Below are 22,962 nucleotides of genomic sequence, written 5' to 3' on the forward strand. Positions count from 1 at the left end.
ACTGATGAAAAACTTTTTAAGAAAAATTACAAAATAAATCTGGATCACTGGTAGGACAATAAAAGACTTGAACAAGGACAAAGTTAAAATATTGAAGTAAGACTAAAATCTAAAAGCCATGAAGTGTGGCATCAAAATCGGTGATGCCACAAAATAAATACATGGCATGCAAGGATTAAATTGGGTTCTCTCTTTTCCATTCCTCCAACGTCAAAGAGTTATTTGCATTTAGTTGAATAATTTATTGTCCCTACAAATACTAAACCCGTTAAACTTAAATCTAACCTTGGTGAAATTCCACCGCTGGATAAAGTGTCGAGCCACATCTCGCGCCGCCTTCCCGTGAACTACAGAAGAGATGTCATGCCAAGGCATTCTGGGAGTGGTATGTCGGTCAATGAAATCTAAAAGAGATGGAAAAAGTGCAAATAAGAACAGGCAAGTGAAGAAAATGAATCCTGTTCAACACAGAGGAACGCTTACCATCAAAAGGTTTGTCTAGCTGTATCCAGTCCTTGTGCACAAAGTTGCAGTAGTCTTTGCCATGCCAGAACCTCGTGTCTCCAAACAGATCTCCAACACCTGTATGAAGACTTCGTACAGAGTGGCTCCCTAAAACAAAGATACAGGATTTATAAATATTTACAATACCCATTACAGTTCTTTTTCAAACCAATAGACTCAAAGTTACCAGCAGTCATTAGAGAAGCATCATTATGATCAGGAACGACAGCTTTTAGGAAACTATTTTTGTTAGAAATACTCAGACTATTAGTTTTTGCAGAATGGGAAAAGAGAAGCAATAAAAAACTAAAAAGAAGTAAAGCAGTTTCCAAACCCATTTATGAGTCGTCAGCAGGTCTGTGCCTATGTGGTTCCTGCTGTTTAAGATTTGCTTGCTTTTAGATTTTTCCCATAGATGTAAATAAAACATATAAAACACCATACAGTAAAACTGGCTTGTGAAACTCTACCCTTGAGGCTTTTATGTTCAATTATAAGCCAAAGGAAAATTCATGTGTACCTAAAAAGATCTACGCTAGTTTGTTTTTATTTCCAGCAATTACATTCCTACAGCTTTTGAGTTTGGGCTAAAATGTATAATATCTCGACGTGTGCTTAAAACATCCAGTGTTTGCTTACTACTTCAATCGTTTCATCACCTATAGCACACTACTACAAGGATGATCAATTGTTTTATCAAGATTACCTTACTACTAGTAAGTTAACCCCTCGGAGTAGTAAGCTATCGCTAATAGTAAGCTAATGGTTTTATCACCGTTAGCTTACTATTAGCGCTAGCTTACTACTTCAATCGTTTCATCACAGCTAGCACACTACTACAAGGGTTTTAACACTTAACTTACAACATCAATTGTTTTATCAATATTACCTTACTACTAGTAAGCTAACCCCTTGAAGTAGTAAGCTAGCGCTAATAGTAAGCTAATGGTTTATCACCGTTAGCTTACAACGCCAATCGTTTTATCACAGCTAGCACACTACTACAAGAATTTTAACACTGTTAATTTACTAAATCAATTGTTTTATCTAGATTACCTTACTATTAGTAAGCTAACCCCTTGAAGTAGTAAGCTAGCGCTAATAGTAAGCTAATGGTTTATCACCGTTAGCTTACTACGCCAATTGTTTTATCACAGCTAGCACACTACTACAAGGATTTTAACACTGTTAACTTACTAAATCAATTGTTTTATCAAGATTACCTTACTACTAGTAAGCTAACCCCTTGAAGTAGTAAGTTAGCACTAATAGTAAGTCTTTCAATCATTTTAAACAGTTAGCTTACAACTTCAACTTTCCAACCAAAAGTATTTTTTAATTCGAAGGGTTTTTTGATGGGAATTATTAACTCTTTAGCAACAATAACACGGTTGTAGCTGAGTAACTCTGAGAAAGACACTTATCATACGTCCAGATCTGAGACTCCTCTACAAAAGTATCTACCAAATATAATAGCGTCCGACATTTTCAATTTCAAGAATAAATTCCAAAAAGTTGTGCCAAAGTGGCACAATTTAAGGGTCCGCCTGGATTTTTATCAATCTAAACATGTATACCGTCTTAATTACTTGTTGTGTGGACACCAAACTTGGTACAGATGTAACCAAGATGTTGTAGTTACAATTTCTTGTGTTTATTTCTGTCTTCACAGCAAACGTAAGAAGCTTTGTATGTAAATAAATTTTTGGGTATTTAAATCTCTTATTCTCACATTTTCACATCTACATCATCCTCCAGGACGTCTATGTTAGTTGATAACAAGATTAGCACTTTAGGCATTGTACAAGTTGAGAAATTCCTTATAAAGTATGAGTATGCATTTTGTGGGAAATAGATCCTCGTGTGTAAGAGGTTAAATCGGTCCAGTTAGTCCTGAACAACCTACCAGTATTTGTTCCTAGAAACGACTGAACCATTAAACATGATTTACAACCACCTTTAATGAGGCATCAGCTTATTCAGAAATGATTTTTCAACAGACTAAGGTTTAAAACGACTCCAACTAAACTAGGCCTGTTTAAACATCCTACACAGCCTGACGGGTGTGATCAGGACTGATGGGAGTTTTTGTGGGTTGTGAAGAAGACAGAGTCCAACTAAACACATAACTAATGTCACAGATACTCTCTCTTTTTCAAAAGAAAGATCAACCTTTGACACAAAGAACCAAAGGTTGTCGGATAAAGGTCAAATCCACAGCAATGCATGCTGGGAAACAGGAGGCATTTGGCCATCATGTTTCCTAGTGGTCTGTCCGACTCACCGGCCTGGCAGTGGCCGAGCGGCGCCGGCGCCCTCGGCTCCTGCAGCCTGCTGGGAATCAGAGTCTGCTGGCTGTTGATGTGGGAGGACCAACCTGAACAGATCGGCCGAAGGACAAAGATAAACACCAATCACCCCCCACTGGGCATGACCTTTAATGCTGGATTAAAAAAAAAGGCTTTATTTGATTCTGGGAAACACTGGTAAAGAAGCGGCCAAAGTCCAAAAAGCAACAGTAGCATCTGAGAGACAGTAGCTACGTTTACATGGACAAAAGTAATAAAAATATGTCATGTAAACACGGCAATTGGATTTATGATGATCAGATTAACCTCATCAGAATTAAATTGTATTCGGAATGAGAGGAGTGGTTTATTCTGATTGATAATCCGATCAACGTAGATATAAACGCTTGTGTGGCTCAAGTTAACCTGAATGTGGCAAACTGACCCGAGTGTGCATGTGTGCCCAACGTTAACATGACGTATTTCTGCGAAGGTGAGCAGTGGAAATACATCGGGAAGCAAAACTGTCTCCTGATAAAAACCTTTCTGTTCAAGAAAAGCTAAAAGTCGACTGGGGTGTGAATTTCTAGCGTTGCTGAGTGTGTTTGTGGGCAGAGACGCTCTCAGACTCACTCTCCTCCTCTTCTTCCAGGTCGCTGTCGCTGTCGGGGCGGGCCAGTCCGTGCTTCTGCAGCCGTTTCTTGATGGTCATCCTGGTCCTCTTCAACCGTCCCTGACCCTTCAGCTTTGGCTGGTCTGTAGAGTCCGTCACTGAGGTAACTCCTTTCCCCTGGCTCTGGGAAACGTCGCCGCCGCCAGCGCTGCTGCTGGACGGAGCTGCGGCGTTGGGGGATGCAGCCGTAGCCTGAAAATCAACCACAGATGGAGCTGAAGGTTAGTTTGTTCCAGATGGAAATCATTTTGACCAAAAACAGGAGAAGTTTACTCATATTTACTGCCAGACAGTGAGGAAAAAAGCTTTTTATACAATGTATGTAGGGTCCAATCTGCTGGCTTAATGGCTTTAACGATCGCCCATTACTAAGGGGTGGTCCTGTTTCTGTTGAATTTGCATGTTATCTAAGCCATTAAAAGGCTTTTGTTTGCCAATTGTATAAAGCTTGTTACTCCACATTACTCCAGACTTTTTGAATGGCGTACCGCGAGCGAGCTATTTTTAGAAACGTAACGTCACGATGACGTCACATCACGTGGTACGCAGTAGGGCAAACTTGCATAGTTCGCCGCTGTTTCGCTGTAAAAGAGACGTGCGTTAGCCTAGGTTTTACTCGGTAAACGACTGCTTTTTCCAAATCTAAAACCATGGTTTTTAAGCATTGTTGCTATGGAGCGTGCAACAGCGACTCGAGGTACGCTGATCGGCCGCATATGAAGGATGTTTTCTTCAAGACTGCCAAGGAGAAGTGCGGTCGGCCTACATATGTAGCAAGCATTTTGTCGGAGGAAAGGGCCCAACCGAAGAACATCCTGACCCAATTCCAGCGACATCAAGTAGTGAACAGGTAAGAGTATTTTGGCTTCATGTTAATAATGAAGCGCATGCTACCATGATAGCATATAGGCTATCATGGTAGCAGGCACTAACTTGATACCCTGCTACCAGGTTAGCCTACTAAAAAACATTTCAAATAAGACAAACATTAAACATATATCGATCCCTGGACGGTGATTACAAACAAAAAAAACGGCCGACGACGCCATGACCGCCGCGCAGGAAAAAAAAAACAAAGCTTACCGTTCGATCAACTCGGCCAGTTTTCCAGTCTTTTTAAACCCTCGACACTCAAGCCATCGTTTGAGCTGAAGGTTGGTGTGTTCTTCCACAGTTCGACCAGTAATCTGTGCGCCTGGGACATCGTCTTGGGAAAGTTTAACGGCTGTAAAGTCGGTCATATCGCTGGTTCTGTTGTGCGTGTAATAGCTGGTTGCTACGGGCGTTCTCTACCTCTATGCCCTACCTAAGCGGCAAAAGGGGCGTTGCTCTTGAGACGGTGACGTCACGTGCGCGTTACGCCATTGAGAAAGCTTCCTGGATAGGAAGCGAAACGTCTTCAACTACGGAAAACAAGTCCAGTTGCTTTGTTTTTTACCTTTTTTTGGAATGTATGTAGGGTGTAATAATCTGGTCTGTTGCTGGTTTACTTCAAACAGTAGGACAAAAAGAAAATGTGTCCCACTTCTTCCACAGAATGAACGCATCACAATCACTAAATGTTGCTAAAAAGTTTCAGAGGTTTGACCCGAAGCAGAAGATGGGTATAACCGTATAAATGGTGACCTCCTTCATTCAGCAGAACAGAGCTACAGATACGAACCATTCCCTGAATAACTCACGGTGACACTTCAAATCCTCGCCTCACGCAGAGACAGAGGGCATTTACTTTGTAATTTATGCCTCTGTAGGAGCAGAGGTGTGGTTGTTTGTGAGTACCTGCTCCAAGTGGGAAAGCGTCACACTCCCGATGTCCGTGAGCCGGTGTTCGCCGTCGTCCCAGCGGCCGTACGCCAGGTCGATCCCACCCACGAAGGCCACCGACTGGTCGATGACGACGATCTTCTCGTGGTGCGCCCACAGGTAGACGGCGGAGGAGACGTGGTCCGGGTGGCGCATCACCTGAGGATGAACGATGTAGCAGTTCAGACAGGAAGCAGAAGATCAGGTGAGCCAACCTGTGGGTGGGGAAAGGGTCACACCTTGATGTTGGGGTGGAGGTGCCGCAGCGTCCTCTTGCTGTAGCCGGAGTTGATCCCCAGAGCCAACTCCACCTCCTTGTAGAGCATCACGAATATCCGCACGCCTTGTTGCTGCAAAGTTTCATTCAGACCATTAAAAGCAGAAGCAGAAACAGAATTTATCTCCTTGGCCGCCCCTCTCAGGTGAACCTCTTCAAGTAAAAACATGCACAGAGCAGTTTTTATTAACTTTAATAAAACGGGCTAAATGTCTGATGCTCACCGCTTTGCGCCTCAGGATCCAGTCGAGACGCCATCGGTTTCCTTCAACGACCGGCCGCTTCAGGAAGATCTCTGGACTCAACCTGCAGCACGAAGCAGACATGAGCCAAAACCTGTAGGCCTTCCATTTTTTACAGTTTCAACCAATTTTCCACTCTTTCTGCTGATCTTGCTTTGTGATTCTGTGTTTTTCCCATAATTTTCCACATTTCTATAGCTTTTTATAATTTATATTCCACTTTTTGTAGCAACCTCCTCTTCATTATTTCACCAATATCTCTTCCCAGGCGTTAAAACCTGAACCAATTTAATTCAGTTAACTTTGGTTTATATTTAGAACATCAACAATGTACCAACAAAATGTAAAATAAGAAAAAATACATTAATAGGAAAGTTTATAAAGTAAAAACAACAGATTGTACAGATTGTGCTCTGTGGTAATAAATATGAGAGTTTGAGTTAACCGCTTTTGTTTAGAGTTTCTTCCACAGGTCATTAACAACAACAACAACAACAATAATAATATTAATAATAATAATAATAATAATAATAATAATAATAATAATAATAATAATAATAATAATGATAAATCAAAGTTGAAAACAAAATATAAATGAGAAAAAAAAATAAGAAAACTTTCTAAATATAAATAACATGATGAAATAAATACGAAAAGTTAAATGTAATCATATTTAAAACTAAATATTATAAAATATGTAAAAATCAGTATAATGCAATATAAAAAATATTTAACTAAACAAGAAAATTACACAAATTAACTGATAAAAAACAAGAAATTAAGGCAAAACAAAGAATGAATCAAGAAAAGTTGAATAAAAACAATCAAAGAATGAACAAACCAACTCTAAAATAGAAAGAAAATAAAAAGAAAGAAAATTAAAGTCAAATGAAACTAAATGAATTAATTCTTCCTTCGATCTTATTTTCTTTCATCATGTTTTTCCTACATTTGTTCCATTCTTTCGTTTTTTCTCAAAGTTGTAAAACTAAAAAACTGTAACAATTGTTTTTAACATCAAACTACCTTTTTCTGGCCAAATTAATCTGCAACGTTGTCATTTTTCCTTCGTTAAACCAATTAAAATCCCTCCATTTCAGCTCACAGCTGCCTCTTTTTGCAGACGCAGCAGAAACTCCTCGTTAGTAGCCGTGACGTGTGAGAACGCGAGCGATAGTCTGAACCTCTGACTCTGTGGAGCGTCACGCTGAAACCGATCCGTCCCACCAGAGAACCGCCCAGAGAACGCACTCGTTCAACTCTGAAGCTGAAAGGCCAGCTTGGCCTGAGGGAGGAAGTGTGACGCTCACCACCAGTCTGTGATGAAGATCTCCTCTCTGGCCTCTTCCAGGGCGTCAGCCACGTCCTCCATGTAGGTTTTACCGTTCACGTACCTGCAGAAAACAAAAGCAGTCTGAGGGTTTGGCATTAGCTGCAAAACAGTTTGGAAACGAGGAAGCCCTGATGATGTCATGACTTTGTTATCACCCGATTGGTTGACTCACTAAATCAATTTTAAGAGCATAAACAGTGTGAGAACGTCCAGTATGATCGTAGCGTTCAGGTCTTTGTCCAACAGATGAAAGAATATTACGTGGAAATATGGAAGCAACGTGTCGAGAAATGAGCCCAGAAGTTAAAGCTGGGAATTGAACCCAGGACTTTATCACCTCTACATATTTCTGTCTCTGCTCTGTCTTCTCTACCATAGAAAGTACTCCTGGGTCAATGTGAGCTTCTGTGCTTTCTGTGTCTCTGCTCTGTCTTCTCTACCATAGAAAGTACTCCTGGGTCAATGTGAGCTTCTGAGCTTTCTGTGTCTCTGCTCTGTCTTCTCTAACATAGAAAGTACTCCTGGGTCAATGTGAGCTTCTGAGCTTTCTGTGTCTCTGCTCTGTCTTCTCTAAGCCCCAGTGGGTGGAGGCAGATGAGCGTTCACACTGAGCCTGGTTCTGCTGGAGGTTCTCCTCCCTGTTAAAGGGGAGTTTTCCTCTCCACTGTCGCTTCATGCATGCTCAGTATGAGGGATTGCTGCAAAGCCATCAACAAAGCAGACGACTGTCCACTGTGGCTCTACGCTCTTTCAGGAGGAGTGAATGCTGCTTGGAGAGACTTGATGCAACCTGCTGGGTTTCCTTAGAGAGGAAACTTTCTCACCAACCTGGAGGATCTGATGGAGTCTGACTTTGAAATGACATGTTTCATGAATTGTTGCTTTATAAATAAACTGAACAGAGTTGTTGCTGGTGTGTATAAACAGGCTTTTACTGACCGACACACACACGGTCTCACTCTCAGGTCGTCTCACAGACAGGATAGAGTTGCAGGTAGACGGGCGATGAGCAGCTGAGTGTCACTTTCCCTCTCTTTGTGTCGGGTTACAACAGCGAGACGCACATCTCTGTCAGGACCTTCGCTGACAGGATGCATCCCTTAAACCTCTGCTATCCTCACCAAATGTTGGAAACACATAAAATAAACCCCTCAGACGTATTTCTAACGCTTTTTGACCATAAAGATCTAAAAGTGGGTCTTTCCTCACAAACACAGAACACCAAGACCTGAAAACAGACTCTGCCAGCTGGACCGGACCTCGTCTAGACTTCTCCTCACTGGCCGGCTCAGTTTACAGCAGACACATCTTTATTTCATCAAACACGAGAGATTGCTTAAAAAGAGATTGTTTCCATTTCTATTTTTGAGCACAAGTATCCACCCTGAGACGCTTTAGCAGCGACGGCAACGTGCCAAAGTCCTGATCCATCCCAGACGTCCTTATAGTCGTCTTTAGCAATCGTCTCTTTATGACTCCTAAACACTAAATCCTTTTACTCAGAGGTATAAGCGCTAATAAAAACGCCACCGCTGCTGCAGGGCACGCCGGTTTTCACGGTTACCATTTGGCGGGGATGTTCTCCTCCTGTCTGGCGAAGGATCCAAAGCGATGGTCCTGGAGGAAGGCCGAGCCATACTTGTTGGAGAACGTCTCGATGGACTGGCCCCACCAGCGGGCGTGTCTGTAGCTGGAGCACTTCAGCACCAACTCCCTGCACAGGTAAGAAAAAAAAAAACACAGTTTGAAGGAGTTCTGAGCCAAAATGGTGAGCAAAGGACGCTAAAGTCTTGTGACGGTGATTAGATTTTATCAAAATGTCCCGGCATTTCAAACAGCAACCGAATAGAACTGACTGGGATTTGTTTGATTTAATCAAATATTATAATTAATATAGAGCAATAAAAGGCAGTAAAAACTGTCCCTGTTGTGGTCTGGGAAGTATTTAATACAGTTTGGTCATGAGAAACATTTACGCCGCTTTGGTCTTGTTCTGACACACAGCGCTACATTGACTTACGAGGTTTCTGAGGCCTCTCAGACCTTTTTTTTTTGCTTCAACTTCAGAGCTAAAATTCATCTTAAGGCAGGCGTTCACTGTAGGATATTTTCAGTCGTACTCAGATACATCTCAAACTGTACGATGAAACCTCGGGGTTTGAAAGTTCACAGTTCTCTAGAGAGATGGCGCTTGTCGGACTCGTCTATCCGAAAGCTAAACTTAAACCATAGAAGAAGAAAAAGACGGAAGTGTTGATGCTCTCTGTTAAACATGAGGCTCACTAGAACGAAACGCGCTGCCTTGGTAATTCTATGAGTTTCTCCTCCGTAGTTTTACTCCATGTCACACGTAACGCCACCATGCTTCTCTCCTCTCCTGTTTTTTTGTCTGAGTAGAAGAAGAATTCCCTTGTTTGCACATGCTCAGTGTGTGAGGTTGGGGGAAATCGGCTCGTAGCTCTGCTGCCCCCTGGATGCTAAACGACGCACAATGCAGCTGAAAACTCAGCCTAATCCAAACATTTCTCACATGACTGAAGAATCGGCCCAAAAAGGACAAAAACTCAGAGCATACGCCCGGCTTTAAAAGCCAGATCCAGAAATCCCACCACTAGAGGGCGCTGTGGCGGACGCTGCAACTGAGCAGCACATCGAGGTTTAGGGATAAATCGGGCTGTTACCTTTACAAGAGATAAAGGAAAAGTTGGGAATGTGTCAGAAACTCTCAGACTTTATGCATATTAAATTGTCTGCTATATAATTATTTATACTTAGCTGTGCAATATCAACTTTTTGTAAAAGCTTCCTATAGATTGGTGTTGAAAATTAGCACATGTGCTAATCCACTCAAGCATTGCATCTGGTTTGTATGTGATGCTCCATATTAAATAAAAAAAAAAAAAATAGTTAAAATGGAAAAGGAACCCCCAGAAAAAGCTGCACCTGATGGTGTGACGGCGCCACTTAACGATAATTGATGAAACGGATTAAATTAAAAAGCGCTGCAGATGATTATGATGCTCCAATGGAAGGTTTACAGGCAGAAATGTGTTTACCAGGATGTCTACAGAATGTCTACAAATGTGTTTACCAGGATGTCTTTTAACAGAAAGGATTTACAGACCTGGACAGGCTGTCGATGCGGAGGCCGTGTCTGGTTTCCGTCTCCTTGGAGTCCAGCTTGACGTTGAACTTTTTGTCGAAAAGCATCACAAAGGAGACGGCGCCGGAGTCTGGCTTTATGTACATCAGGAAGGAGTCCTTCACCACCAGCCAGCTGAGCACAGACGGAGAAAAATCGCTTTAATAATGAAAGTTTCTTCCTCTAATTAAGGAAAACGTCATCCAGGTCTTCAGCTACAATCAAACCACGACACTCCAGCAAAGCAACAGGTAGAAAACGCAGAAGGCTGCAAATTAAACTCATCATGACCAAAGGAGGAAACCAGGGACCCAGCAATGGGGCCGACCCGACCTCTGACCTCGTTCCAGATGTTAGCGTGGATGTTAGCCCATGCTAACCTGCGTCTAACGCTAAAATCACACTCACAGGATCATGATCCCTTTCGAGTCACATGGCTTGGTTGTTTTTGTGGGACTGCAGGGTGACTGTAAGGTCTGGATCACTAAGATACGTGGTCAGGAAGTCTCTTTAAGTTGAGTCAGTGGAAGAATTTCAAAGATCTGATTGGGAGTACTCTTATAATTGCTCTCCAGGAAATAAAGCCTTATAATCACTGCACAAAAGCACCTTATTACCTCACTACTTGTGATTTATGAAGGACGGACTAATCTATGCAACATGGCTCATACCACCGGTGAAGGGACTGATATTAAAAGCCCTCGGACTCTGATTTATTTATCTATCATCTTTTTTACGCTCTAATGTGGGAATAAAAAGCTGTACACATGATTATTGTCCACTCTACAGTGGAGGATGTCCTGAAAAGATCACAGTAACACGCTGCGACGTTAAAGAATCTTGGGAAGGCCTAAAGGTCCTGGACATTAAGAACTGGACCGCTAACAGGAAGTGGTTGGTGCGCCTGGATTTATTGTCCCCAACCAGAACCGTCTGGGGTAGGACGGTAAGCTAACTGGGTCAAGTCAGTGTCTTTGGACAGAACTTTGGTCGGGGATCCATCTGTCCATCCATCTTCTAATCCAACCTGCCCATAACCCCCCCCCCCCCCCCCCCCCCAACACTCTGCAGTTCATCCTGGGGTTCCCGCTGCTTTCCAAGCCTAGAAGGACCAGGCAGTCCCTCCTTCATGTTCTGGATCAACCCTAGAGCTGCACAACACGCCGAGTCGTCAGTATTTATAGTCGTCAGTATCAGTCAGAGTTTTTTGTTGTTTTCTCACATTTTCACTCTGAAAGGTATAAAGAACATGGAGGATTTTATGCAATCGTGGGATTTAAAACAATATTTGATGTAAGGTGTCTGAAAAAGCAGAACTACAATATAACTTCTTATTTAAGCATTGTAACTAAATGATACTTAACTAAGATTAACAGTCTGGTTGTTATCAGAACATGTTAGTTCATCGGAACATCTAACCCGGTTATGCTCCAGCATCTTGTAAGAATCTGACCATTTCAGACGTTTGTTTGTAGAAGAACGAGCTGCTGCCGTGTCAGAGGTGGTAATTATATATGTGGGACTGCTCATTCCAGGTCTGTTTGTCGTCTCAAACTCTGGTTATTTAATAAAATCAGCTGCATGGTTCTGTGTGTGCAGGCAAAACCACTCTGACCTGGAGTAAAGGCTTGCATTGTCTGCAGAGATGCTCTGACAAACAGTCTGCAGGCTTATTTAAACCCATGGCATCACTTTGTCTGTCTGCGTGTTTGCACTGACCGTTTGGACCAGCGGTAGCACATTCTGCTCCGACCGCAGCAGTTCAAGCCGGGGATTCGATGGCCGCCGGAACGCTTCTGCACCATTCCTTCCCTGGAAGCATCAGCAAAGCATCAGAGAAACTGAAGTTTTTCTGCTTTTTAAAAGAACTGGGCACTGAAAATGTAAAGATTTTAATCAGAAACATTAATTTTTCTTATTATTTATATTCAAATTGCTGCAAAATCTGCAAAAACTTAATGTTTAATTTCTATCAATGAAACCTGTTTTTACAACAATGTTATTCAACACTGCAAAAAGAACTAAATCAAAGTGAAACCTTCTTAAAATTAGTGCATTTGTCTTTGAGCAGGTAAATAAGATTATTTACCAATGGAATCAGTATTTTGATCCCTAAAATAAGATATTTAGATAAACTGCACGTGAAATAAGATGAAGGAGATGAGTCGTTCCTATTTTAATTGCAAAATTGCAGATAATCTCATTTAGATCTTCTATCCAATTCAGGCATCGTGTTATGCTTCTAGTGTACATTTATTGACCGATTATAATAAAAAGCTAGCCTAAGTGCAGGACGTGCGTATGCTAACTTAGAACACGTCCGCTGTGGTTCCTCCTTAAACATCCAGACGGTTCCTTATAAAAATCATCATAACAAAACTGGGGAAGAAGTTACAGTTGTTCACTCGTTCTGGTAACCAGACTGTAAGCAGACCATCAAAATGCAAAAAAACATTCAGAGCAGCAAAATTATCTGCATTTAGATCTAAAGTGCAGCTGTGAAGTCAAAGCAACAGAGCCTGAAGGTTAATCCTGCTGTCTCCTCTGTAAATAACTGTATAAAGTTTTTATTTTTCCCTTTCCATATTCATGATGGCTCATCTCATTTATTAATAAGCCAAATGTTTCATTTTATGTTAGTATAGAAAAATACCACTAAACTAAGATTCATTGATGACAAATATTTGTGTAATTCCAGCTTAAACACTAACCCTATAGCTTAAATCAGTTTATTTGTAGAGAATAATAATAACAATGAACTAACCAAACATTGACATTAGATATCTGAATTATTTCTCAAAGTCAACAGGAGTTGGAAGGCAACGTGTCGGGAGAAAGGCGTTCTGTCTCGGCATAGCGAGCGCCAACTACCAGCTAGGGTCAGAGCTTTTTTTTTAAATTAAGAGATATGTTAACAAACAGATATTTCTGGTTCACATAGCTAATTTCTCACCTAAAAACTTTTTAAAAGTTACATTTATGTCACAGAAACCACCGCTTTTCAAAAAAGTTCATAAAAATGGTGAGAGCAGCGCAGCAGCCTGATAGGAAGAAGCAGGTGAAGTTGGTTTTTCAGATTTTAATTCATTTCAAACTCGGATTATGGCTAGTCTAAGTGCGCAAATATAGGCTATACATAATATAGGGTATATATCTCATACACTTTACATTATTTTAACTTTTTGTTTTAAAACTTCATTCTGAAGGTGTGGCAGGTTTTATTTTGGTGTGACGCTGCGCCACAATTACACGTAGCGAAAACCCTGTAAATATGCAGAATTACAGCCTAATAGAACTGTAAATTGGGATTTCTTTTCATAAAAGCAAGTCAACTTACAAGCCTTTTGGTCCCAAATCATGAATGAAGGACAGCTGGCTAACATCGATGAACTCCCTCTGAAAAACAGAAGAAAACATTTCCAGTGAAACCAAACAGGGAGGCGGTCCTGAAACCACATATTTCTTAGAGCGAAAGCAGCCGTCTCTGCCCAGGTCTAAAATATACGGTGAAATTTTATTAATATCATCACTACAGAGACAGATTCTCAGAGAGTGAAACGTGTGGGTGAGAAAAAAAGAGATTTAAAGTCACAGCAAGTTTAAACTGAAGGTTTAAAGGTTTTAAAAACTGCTTGATGAAAACGTTTAAAGTGACAGTGCTGTGCTTACGGTGGCGTGGTAGCTCCTGTACAGCGGCATCCTCAGCATGGCGTTCAGGTAATCCTCCAGTTGTGTCTGAAACAGGAACACACAGCACCACTTAATGAAACCTGCTTATTAAGAAAAATTAACCAATGAAAACTCGGCTGGGGCGGGAACCTTGCGGCTGGACACTATGCCTCTTCCTGATTGGCTCGTCTCTTCTTCACGGCGGAGGTCTGGAATCTGCACCTTCTCCATCTTTGGCATAGTCTTTCTCATTATCGTATTTCTGCAAAACAACACTTGTTCACGTGAGCCAGGGGGTTGCTGGTTGAAATTCCAGGAGCGGCGTCAAAGGGTGGAGCAGAAATTACCCTCGTGACGGCAGATGGAGCCGCCTGCGCGTCTTGTACAACTTCAGGTCTCTGTGGAGCTCCATGAAGTGCTTCTCCTTCTTCTTCACCTGCCAGGTAAACTCCCCGTGTTTCAGCTCGATCGTGTACAGAGCCGGCATCACCTGCACGCGAGACGGCAACCAGACTTCAGGTCTCAGCAGTCTAGTATTCAATATGGCTGCCACACATACGGACAGCGCTAAAAGTACTGAAGCTATTATCGCTTATTAGCAAGGGTGGATTTTCTTTGGTCACAGTTGGGTGTTTCAGCCTATAAGGTAAAAACTCTGTAAGTCTTACTTCAGTTTATATCGTCGAGGCCATTTGTTTCTAAGTTAAAGCTGTAAAACTTCAAAGGCGAAGAAAACATTTAAAAAGAAAATAGAGAAATTCAGTAAAGCAGCCCTTCTCTAGCCCTTATTTCCTCTTTTTGTGTGATTTTCTTTATTTCCCATATCAATTTAAAGGTAGACTTTGCGATTTTTCTGGAAATTTTCCGTAAGTCCCTTTTTGAATTACTGCGCATGCTAACACCGAAGCTAACCGCTAAGCTAACCGCTAGGCTAACCAGATACAGAAACAGGAGAAGTGCACATGTGCAGCCAGAAAGTGAGACGAGCAGCACACTGGCGTTACGTGAGCCCGTCAGAACAATGGCATGCGGGAAAACCACGAGATAAGCTGATTCCTCCAGAACTTGAGGGACAGAGGGCATTGAAAGCAGGAAGAAAACTCTGACCAATCCCTTCCATTCAGACCAAGCGGCAGGCAATCAGAATCAGAAATACTTTAATAATCCCAGAGGGAAACTATTTAATGGTCAGAGGTTTTACAGGCCTGCATCTCTTACAGAGATTTCATTTGTTTAGCCTTAATACATAATGTATTAACTACATTCAGGATGGAAGGACCATTTTACCCAAGGTAACAAAAAGTGTTTCTGAACAGGATTACTGACTATAGCTTTAAGGATTTTTAAGCAGTCAAATTAGGGCTGGACGATAATTCAGTAACAATGTATATCGATCGATAGACGTGTGGTTCAATATAATAAAAAAAAAAACAGGGGTCAATAAAAAGTTCAGTAAAAGAACATTCTAGCATTCTAGCCCATCATGTAGGTGTGTCTTTCGACTTTGTCATTCCTGGACATGTTTGCATATTTGGATTCAGGATACTTGGATTTCTACTTATTGGATTTGGTGGATTTTGATCTATCAGCAAATACAGCGGATGTCGGTAGCCATTTGGCCTTGATCAGGCTGCCGGCTGCATGAGGCGCTCACTAAGGCTGTGAACAGACAGATCTGGAAGGTGGAGGAGCAGAGCCGAAAGCTGGCTGTGCTGGAACACAGACTGGCTTCGGTGGTTGAACTCAAAGGGGTGATGGGATAAAATCTGGAAGTGAAGTGCGGAAAAGCCCAACAATTCAGAAAATTGGATTTCACCATTTGGAGCCAGCAATGACTTAAAGCTGACAGGAAAGTCAGTGCAGCTTGTCTCATAACAAATAACATATTTGGATTATGCCTTCCCTATCTCAACTCCTGGATTGTTATGGCGGAGAATGCTCAGAACTATACCCTGCTCCCTCCTCCCCTGCTGACATCAGCGGATGCTTTCTGAACTGTTGGCCGGCTGATAACATCAAGGACAATGGCCTCTGCAGAGTGTTCACGGAAATATAAACATTTTCACCCAAACAGACACACATAACTGATGCTCATATAAACTGATGAACGTACATGCGACTCATCTCAAATGTTTACCTTCTGCTTATATGTGTCTCGTCTTATTTGTGCTTTTTGTGCAACCTTTTGAGGTTTTTGATATCTCAAACTGTATCCTGTTATAGGATAAATTATGAGTTAGGTTTTTTTCCCTCCCACCTTCCTTTTTGTTGCCTCTATCTTTTCACAGAGTAATGGCAGCGCCATGTGGGCACCGTGTAAGGCGGTTCCTTGGCAGCAAGGCCACAGTAAATCGTCTCCCCCTGAAATGTTTGTGATGTTTGTTCATGTTATGGCGATTGTACTGAAACAGCAATTTCCCCCTGGGATTATTAAAGTATTTCTGATTCTGATTCAGATTAATACTACAGTCATTACATCCTCCCAACCAATCAGAAACCCAGGAAAGCTTCATAAACCTTCAGAGTTCAGAGACCACATGTTGTTCTTTTCTTTCTTAACACTTACAGTTTAAAACTAATGTTTGAATCCATTTATTTAAAAATAGATAATTGAGCAACAGCAGCATGAAATGGCCAGGGATGCACATAAAATGTATATTTTGATTTATTTCGATAATTATTGATGTCGATCAATATGATTTCTATTTTATCGATATGCTTTATTTCTATATCGTCCAGCCGTAGGTTAAATAGCTTAAACCAATATCTGCATCCCGACACCAGACGCATCATTGACCATTTACCCTTCATCGTATCAGACATAACTCCTCGGTTATGACCTGTGACCAGGTGGAACATCGACATGGACCCACCTTGTTGACGCTCCTCTGCCCCAAACGTTTGAAGCGGTCCTCGGTCGTCGTGCATCGCTCCACATCCAAGATTTTGGCGGTGATGGGAGAAGACAGGAAGATGACGGCTTCGGGCTCCTTGAAACCCACCAGCTTGTAAATCGTTGTGAAGGGCAACCGGTCGCCTGCGAGGAAAACATAAAACCGTCACAACCCGACAGCGGGTGAAGAGAACACCTGTGTCAACGCAGGCGGGCACCTCCATCCGTCGTGTCGAAGACGTTGTCTCCCATGTCCAGGTCTTTAGCGTCCAGCCGCTGCATGATGCTGCTCATGTCATTGGCTACCAGGTGCAGGGTACTGGAGGTCGGCTCCGACTGGCGCAGCATGGCTAACTCTTAGTCTGGAGCCCAGGGCTCACCTGGAGAGACAGGTAAAGGTGGTGGCGGAGGTTAGTTTTAGTGCCGACACGATGGACTCTCAGCAGAATAACACAAAGACTTCATATTTCTACGCATGCTAAAGTGTGACCAGGCAGGTAAACCTCGTTACGACGGCCACATCGTTAATTTCTGGCATAAACATTACTGCAGGTGACAAAAGACTGCAAACAGATCCATTCTTTGATCAACACTGTCGGAATGCACAGTTCCGTACGTAGAAAATAACATTCAAAGGAATTTCAATTTTTGCTCTGTGTGATGTGATCATTGCACATGCTCAGAGCAGTCAAAGCCTCCATTGAAATGCGATTTAACCATTTTTTTTCTGTACTTTTGCAATTCTCTTTAAATCGTGCAATATTCACACAATTACAACGAAATACAACAACACACACAATAAGATCAAATAAGATCAAATAAGATCAAATAAGAAAACGAAAAATTGCCTTCCGGGAAGTCATTCTGTTTGCACATGCTCAGAAGGGCTGAGGGTACGGATCTCTTTAGCGGCTAACGGCGACGCTGGTTACCGCCTCAATGTCAGATATTAAATATTTCTCAGCCGCTTTTTGTATATAAAAAACCCTGAACACTGAAAAATAAACATTAAAGTATAAATAATTGATTTAATCTTTATTTATTTCATAAGTAACCAGGGTATAAGCGGGATAATGCCTGACGAGGCGTCCATTATCAGAAGTTAATGGACTTTGGTTCAGACGGTTCACGTCTCCACATCGTCTGTTAATTCTGATAATGAACTCCTCATCTGGCGTTATCCCTTCCTCATCTTCCAGAGGCCTAAGGAACTGTTAAAATATCATAATATTTAAACATAAAACTGGTCGTTTTTTAAAAACAGGTCTTTCATGAGTATAATAATCCAAAACCTACAGATACTTTCATGTAAAAGACATTTTTAGAATGAGTTTTTTTTCCCTACTGCGACATGAACTGGAGTAAAATGCTGTCATTTTCAGATAAATTTCAGTGGGAGGTTTTTCTGATGCGATAAAAGATGAATTTATCTTTTCCACGCCGGCAGTAGGGCTGCTAATCTGTGTAATCCAGGCTGAGGTGATACGTTAATTCATGTTTCCTCATGTTCATGTTTCTGGGTCAGTTTTCAGTGAAAATCCCTCGAGTCAATCCTCTTCGTTCATGACTGAGCTCACACGCACATTATGACCCGTTTTTTTTTTTTTCCTCCATCAAACATCCATGTTATAAAGGAATGTGTTTACAGTGAATTCAGTGCTTCTCTGCTAATCCCAGCATGTCTGGATTAGTGTCGCGTCTGAGATGAGGAGGGCGAAAGATGGCTACACAAAGAGGAACGGGTAAAATCCAGAACCTTTTCCATAATAATAATCATTTTATTTCCATAAGAAGCTGTTTAATCAATAAACCTGGTTTTGTAGCCATTTCACGATTTTAAACGTTTGGGCTTTAATCCCACCTCTCTCGAATGTGATTTTTTTGGATAAACCTTCACAGTGCAAAAAGGGAACCAAAAGTAAGTAAAATTTTCTTGAAATTAGTTTTTTCCCCTTGATTTGAGCAGCTAATTGGAGACCATTTGCCAGTGAAATTAGTGTTTTTACCCCTACAATAAGAAAATTAGATATCCTGCACTAGAAATTAGATGATGGAGATGAGTTGTTCCTATTTTAAGTGCAGAAATCTTATTCCATTGGCAAACAGTCTTATTTGGCTGCTAAAATAAAGGAAAATACACTCATTTCAACAACATTTTACTTGTGACAGTGTGCTGTAGCTGCTTCTAACAAACTCAGTGAGTTTCTACATCACTGGTGTCAAACTCGAGACCCGGGGGCCGAATCCGGCCCGTTAAGGCAATTTCTCCGGCCCTCAGGAGCCAAAAAAGGCAGATCATGTCATCAAATAGAGGCATATATGCTTTTAAAGTGTATAAAGTGGCTAAAACTGAGCCTCCTGCAGCAAATGTTGATTTTCTTTATTTGCCACTAGATGTCAGTTTTCCCACAACACATTAAAACAACCCAGAAATATCCAAAAAGAGAAGAAGTGATGCAGAATGATGAGTTTAAAGTGTAACTCACCCCAATATCAACTTATTTTGCAGATAAACTGTATAAACTGGGCCTAAGGTGCTACTTCTATGTTACTGTGAAAGTTTTTTTACATTTTTATGTGAACTTAAATGAAATTATAAAGTCAAAAGTATCATCTATACAGATGCAACTGGCCCTTTTAATAACTTCATGACGCCAAAGTGACCCCATATAGAAACGGGTCTGACATCCCTGGTCTACGTGTTTCTACATCAGAGCAAGTCTAATTGATGGAACAATGATTTCAGTGTTTTTTCCCTTCAACTAACAAAAACACACAAAAAGCTGAAAATATATCCAGCCTGTTTTTTTAATTATTATTTATTCCGGCAGATAAACAGAACAATAAACCCTCCTGTAAGAGGGAATTTAGTGAAAACCTCCAGCAGGTTAAATTCAGTCATTAGGTCCAGGTACGACCCGCTTCTCGCCCAATGACGCCCGCTAATGCAACCTACAAGCACCCCAGTAAAAAATTAAAACTTGATGCACTGAGCTGCAGTGCACATTTATTTTTGGGTTCCACAGAAAGTAAAATCGTGGTTTGTTACTGCGGTCTGTCTGCTTCCACTTCCTCCTACAGAAACAGTCAACAAAGCACAAAACCACAGAAACCAGAACACACAGGAGTCACAACGGCGTTTTATCCACAAATCCTCACATTCATGCTAGAACGAGACAAACGGAGCACAAAGCTGTGAAACCGTCGCAGAACATGTCTGAGCAGAATCAGGGACGACGTACGGAGCTAAAAAACCGACTAAATGCTCGGCAAACATCTGCAAACGTTAAACAAAAAGCCAGTCAGCTCAGCTGCTGCCAGAACACAGAAAACAGCAGCGGTCAGGATCAGCGAACCGACACAAGGTTTAATTCAGTGGCAAAAAAAAAAAAAAAATGAGTCGCCTTTAACGGGTTTTAGTTATCAGACGTCTTAGAAGGACACGCTGTAGAAAATAAAGACACTTTTCCTACAGCAGCGTACAGAGTTTACTACGTTTAAATATCATTTAGTCAACAAAATGGGAAGAATACAAATCATTTATATTAAATATTCAGAAAAGTAAAACAACTAAACAGCTTGTTTTGAGCTTCACTAACTGCTGAGACCTGATTTTTCTACGACCTGTAAATTAATCTCTTCAATCGAACCCGTCTGGCGACATGAAGTAGGCCAGATCTCATAAACAGCACATGCCACGCCCCAATCAGTAGGAAAACAGATGAAAAACAAAGTCTTAGGCATCTATTAGTCTGGAAAAGGTTACAAATGCATTTTATAAGGCTTTGGGACTTTGAAGAACCAGAGAACCTTTATCCATAAACGGAGAAAAAACATGAAAGAGACCCAAGAGACCAACGCCTCGTCCAGATCAACGTGATGAAGCAATGATGAAGAGTTTATAAAGAGCCAGGTTGGAGCTTTGTTTCACCTGATTAGGAGGAACCGCTAGTAGAAAACAGCTTTTTTAAATTCCCTCAGATTATGTTTGCATTTTTTAAAATAAGTCTGATGATCTGAAACATTTAGGAGTGACCAGAAAAAAAAAATCAGAGGAGGTAAAAACCATGATACTGTAGTGGAGATTTTTTAATTCATGCCGGGGTGAACCCTGCAGCTCTTAGAAGAGCCAGGAAACGATCCCAGAGTTAAAACGTCATGAATGCAACAGCCTCATCTTCCCTGTGACTGAGGGATTAAGCCGAAGGCTGAAGGTTCCCTGGTTGCTCATAAAAACGCCACCGAGGGGACGAAGGTTCATGAGACGCTGCTCATTCAACACCAATAATCAGTGGGAAAAAACAATAATTCACAATATATAATTAATTTGTTTCTGCAGCAACCAACTCATGAAACCTGCTGTAAAATATAACGGTTCTGATGGGGAATAAAAAGGGTCAGAACCTGAAGATGTAATTATAAATTGAACCAATCAAATTTATTTCTAAAGCACATTTTAAAAACCTCATAGGTGACCAAACAGGTTAAAACAAGAAAAGGTTAATAAAAAAGTTAAAAACATACTAAACATGCACACATAAGGTCTTACATGGTGTTAGGATGGCTGCTGCTGCTAATTGGTTCCACTTAAACTGAGTTTAATCATTTTTATTTGGATTACTGACAGTACATCACTACGGTTTCTAACACCGGTTCTTTAAGTTTCTGTGACTGAGGCCCAGATGTTGTGCTGGATTAGAGGGAAGAACCATCTGGACTGGAGATGGAGGCACACTGCAGTAAAATGAGTAATATTTTCTTAAAATGAGTGGATCTGTCCTTGATTTGAGCAGATTAATAAAATGATCTGCCAATCGATTAAGACTTTTGCACTTAAAATAGGAACAACTCATCTCCATCATCTCATTTCAAGTGCAGGATGTCTAATTATCTTATTTTAGGGGTCAAAATACTCATTCCATTGGCAAATAATCTTATTTACCTGCTCAAATCAAGGATAAATACACATTTTAAGAACATTTTACTTATTTTTACATCCGTTTTTGCAAGAACGGCATTAGTAAAATCAAAGATGGGAACGTTGCTCATAAAACTCCAAATGTGGTTCAGAAATGTGAGGAAATCTGAGATAATGTGAGGAAGAGCGTGAGCCGGGTCAGAACAAACCAGGGAGGGTTCTTTTGTGAACGCAGCGCCGCTGTAGGTGGTGCAATGAGGGCGGCTCTCAGGAAAACTAAACCTGTTTATCTATAGAACCGGTTCAGAACTGGTTCTGCAACCTGCTGGTGGAAAAAACCCTGAATTAGAATGTAGGATCATTTAAATCTCTGTAATGGTAGTTGTGCTAAAGCAGGACTTGCCGGACCGACACGTACCGACCCGGACCGTGTGACCCACTGATGTCAGACAGCCAGACTCACAGAAACGTTTCAGCCTCCATTCCTGTAATCTGGGTTATTCTGGCTACTCAGAATAAAAACCCAACATTTAAACGTCCCATCGGATCAGTAACCGGACGTTTTTAAACAGAATCGTCTGTTTCTGCTCACTCAGCACCGGGTCAACGTGGCATGGAGGAGGTTCTGCTGAGATCTTCAGGAGGTCCAGATTCCTCTGATTGCTCCTTCATGTTCCTCTGGACATTTAAGCCATAGGTTCTCTGGCCAGTCGAGCACAGAACCACCAGGGTCACTGGACCAGCTGTTGGTACCTTTGGCTGTGTGGGCCGGTACCGAGTCCTGCTGAGGAATAAACTCCATAAAGCTTTTTTAGCTGAAGGAAGCATGAAATGCTCCAAAATGTTCTGGTAGACATCTGCGTTGACTTTGGGTTCTAAAAAACCCGGTGGACCAGAACCAGCAGATGGCATGGCGCCCTAAATAATCAGACTGTGGAAACTTTAATCTGGACTTAAAGCGCCGTTGGTTCTGGTTCTCAGATTCTTCACTGGTTTCACTTCACAATCCTCTCCAGGCTGATGGTCCGTCTTTTTTCTATTGAACTTCTTCCTTCCACTTAACTTTCCATGAATATGCTTGGATCCCGCCTTCTGTGAACAACCTGCTTTCCTACTGATGTCCATCTTCTGGATCTCTGTCCAGACTGCGGTGTTCTGGTGCCGCCCGCTGACCCAGACCCAGACCATTTAGATCAGGGCGTCAGACTCATTTCTGTTCT

The 22,962-nt window shown here is 41.5% G+C and overlaps 1 protein-coding gene across 2 annotated transcripts in view; it reads right to left on the minus strand.

Moving 5' to 3' along the window:
* pld1b (phospholipase D1b) overlaps positions 1-22,962 on the minus strand; it is a 63,296-nt gene that overhangs the window by 11,571 nt on the left and 28,763 nt on the right. For both annotated transcript variants that reach the window (XM_036124958.1, XM_036124957.1), the window contains exons 2-17: positions 17,043-17,204; positions 16,805-16,968; positions 14,279-14,421; positions 14,082-14,193; positions 13,932-13,997; positions 13,600-13,658; positions 11,982-12,074; positions 10,245-10,397; positions 8,685-8,834; positions 7,098-7,181; positions 5,770-5,851; positions 5,508-5,618; positions 5,245-5,427; positions 3,426-3,657; positions 484-612; positions 286-404 (exon numbers count right to left, since the gene is read on the minus strand). In XM_036124958.1, coding sequence (XP_035980851.1) covers positions 286-404; positions 484-612; positions 3,426-3,657; positions 5,245-5,427; positions 5,508-5,618; positions 5,770-5,851; positions 7,098-7,181; positions 8,685-8,834; positions 10,245-10,397; positions 11,982-12,074; positions 13,600-13,658; positions 13,932-13,997; positions 14,082-14,193; positions 14,279-14,421; positions 16,805-16,968; positions 17,043-17,172 — 2,010 coding nt within the window. In that variant the 5' untranslated portion in view covers positions 17,173-17,204. The remainder of the gene's footprint in view (positions 1-285; positions 405-483; positions 613-3,425; positions 3,658-5,244; positions 5,428-5,507; positions 5,619-5,769; positions 5,852-7,097; positions 7,182-8,684; positions 8,835-10,244; positions 10,398-11,981; positions 12,075-13,599; positions 13,659-13,931; positions 13,998-14,081; positions 14,194-14,278; positions 14,422-16,804; positions 16,969-17,042; positions 17,205-22,962) is intronic.

Source organism: Fundulus heteroclitus, chromosome 21, assembly GCF_011125445.2.
Source record: "Fundulus heteroclitus isolate FHET01 chromosome 21, MU-UCD_Fhet_4.1, whole genome shotgun sequence".
In the NCBI taxonomy this organism is placed as follows: Eukaryota; Metazoa; Chordata; class Actinopteri; order Cyprinodontiformes; family Fundulidae; genus Fundulus; species Fundulus heteroclitus.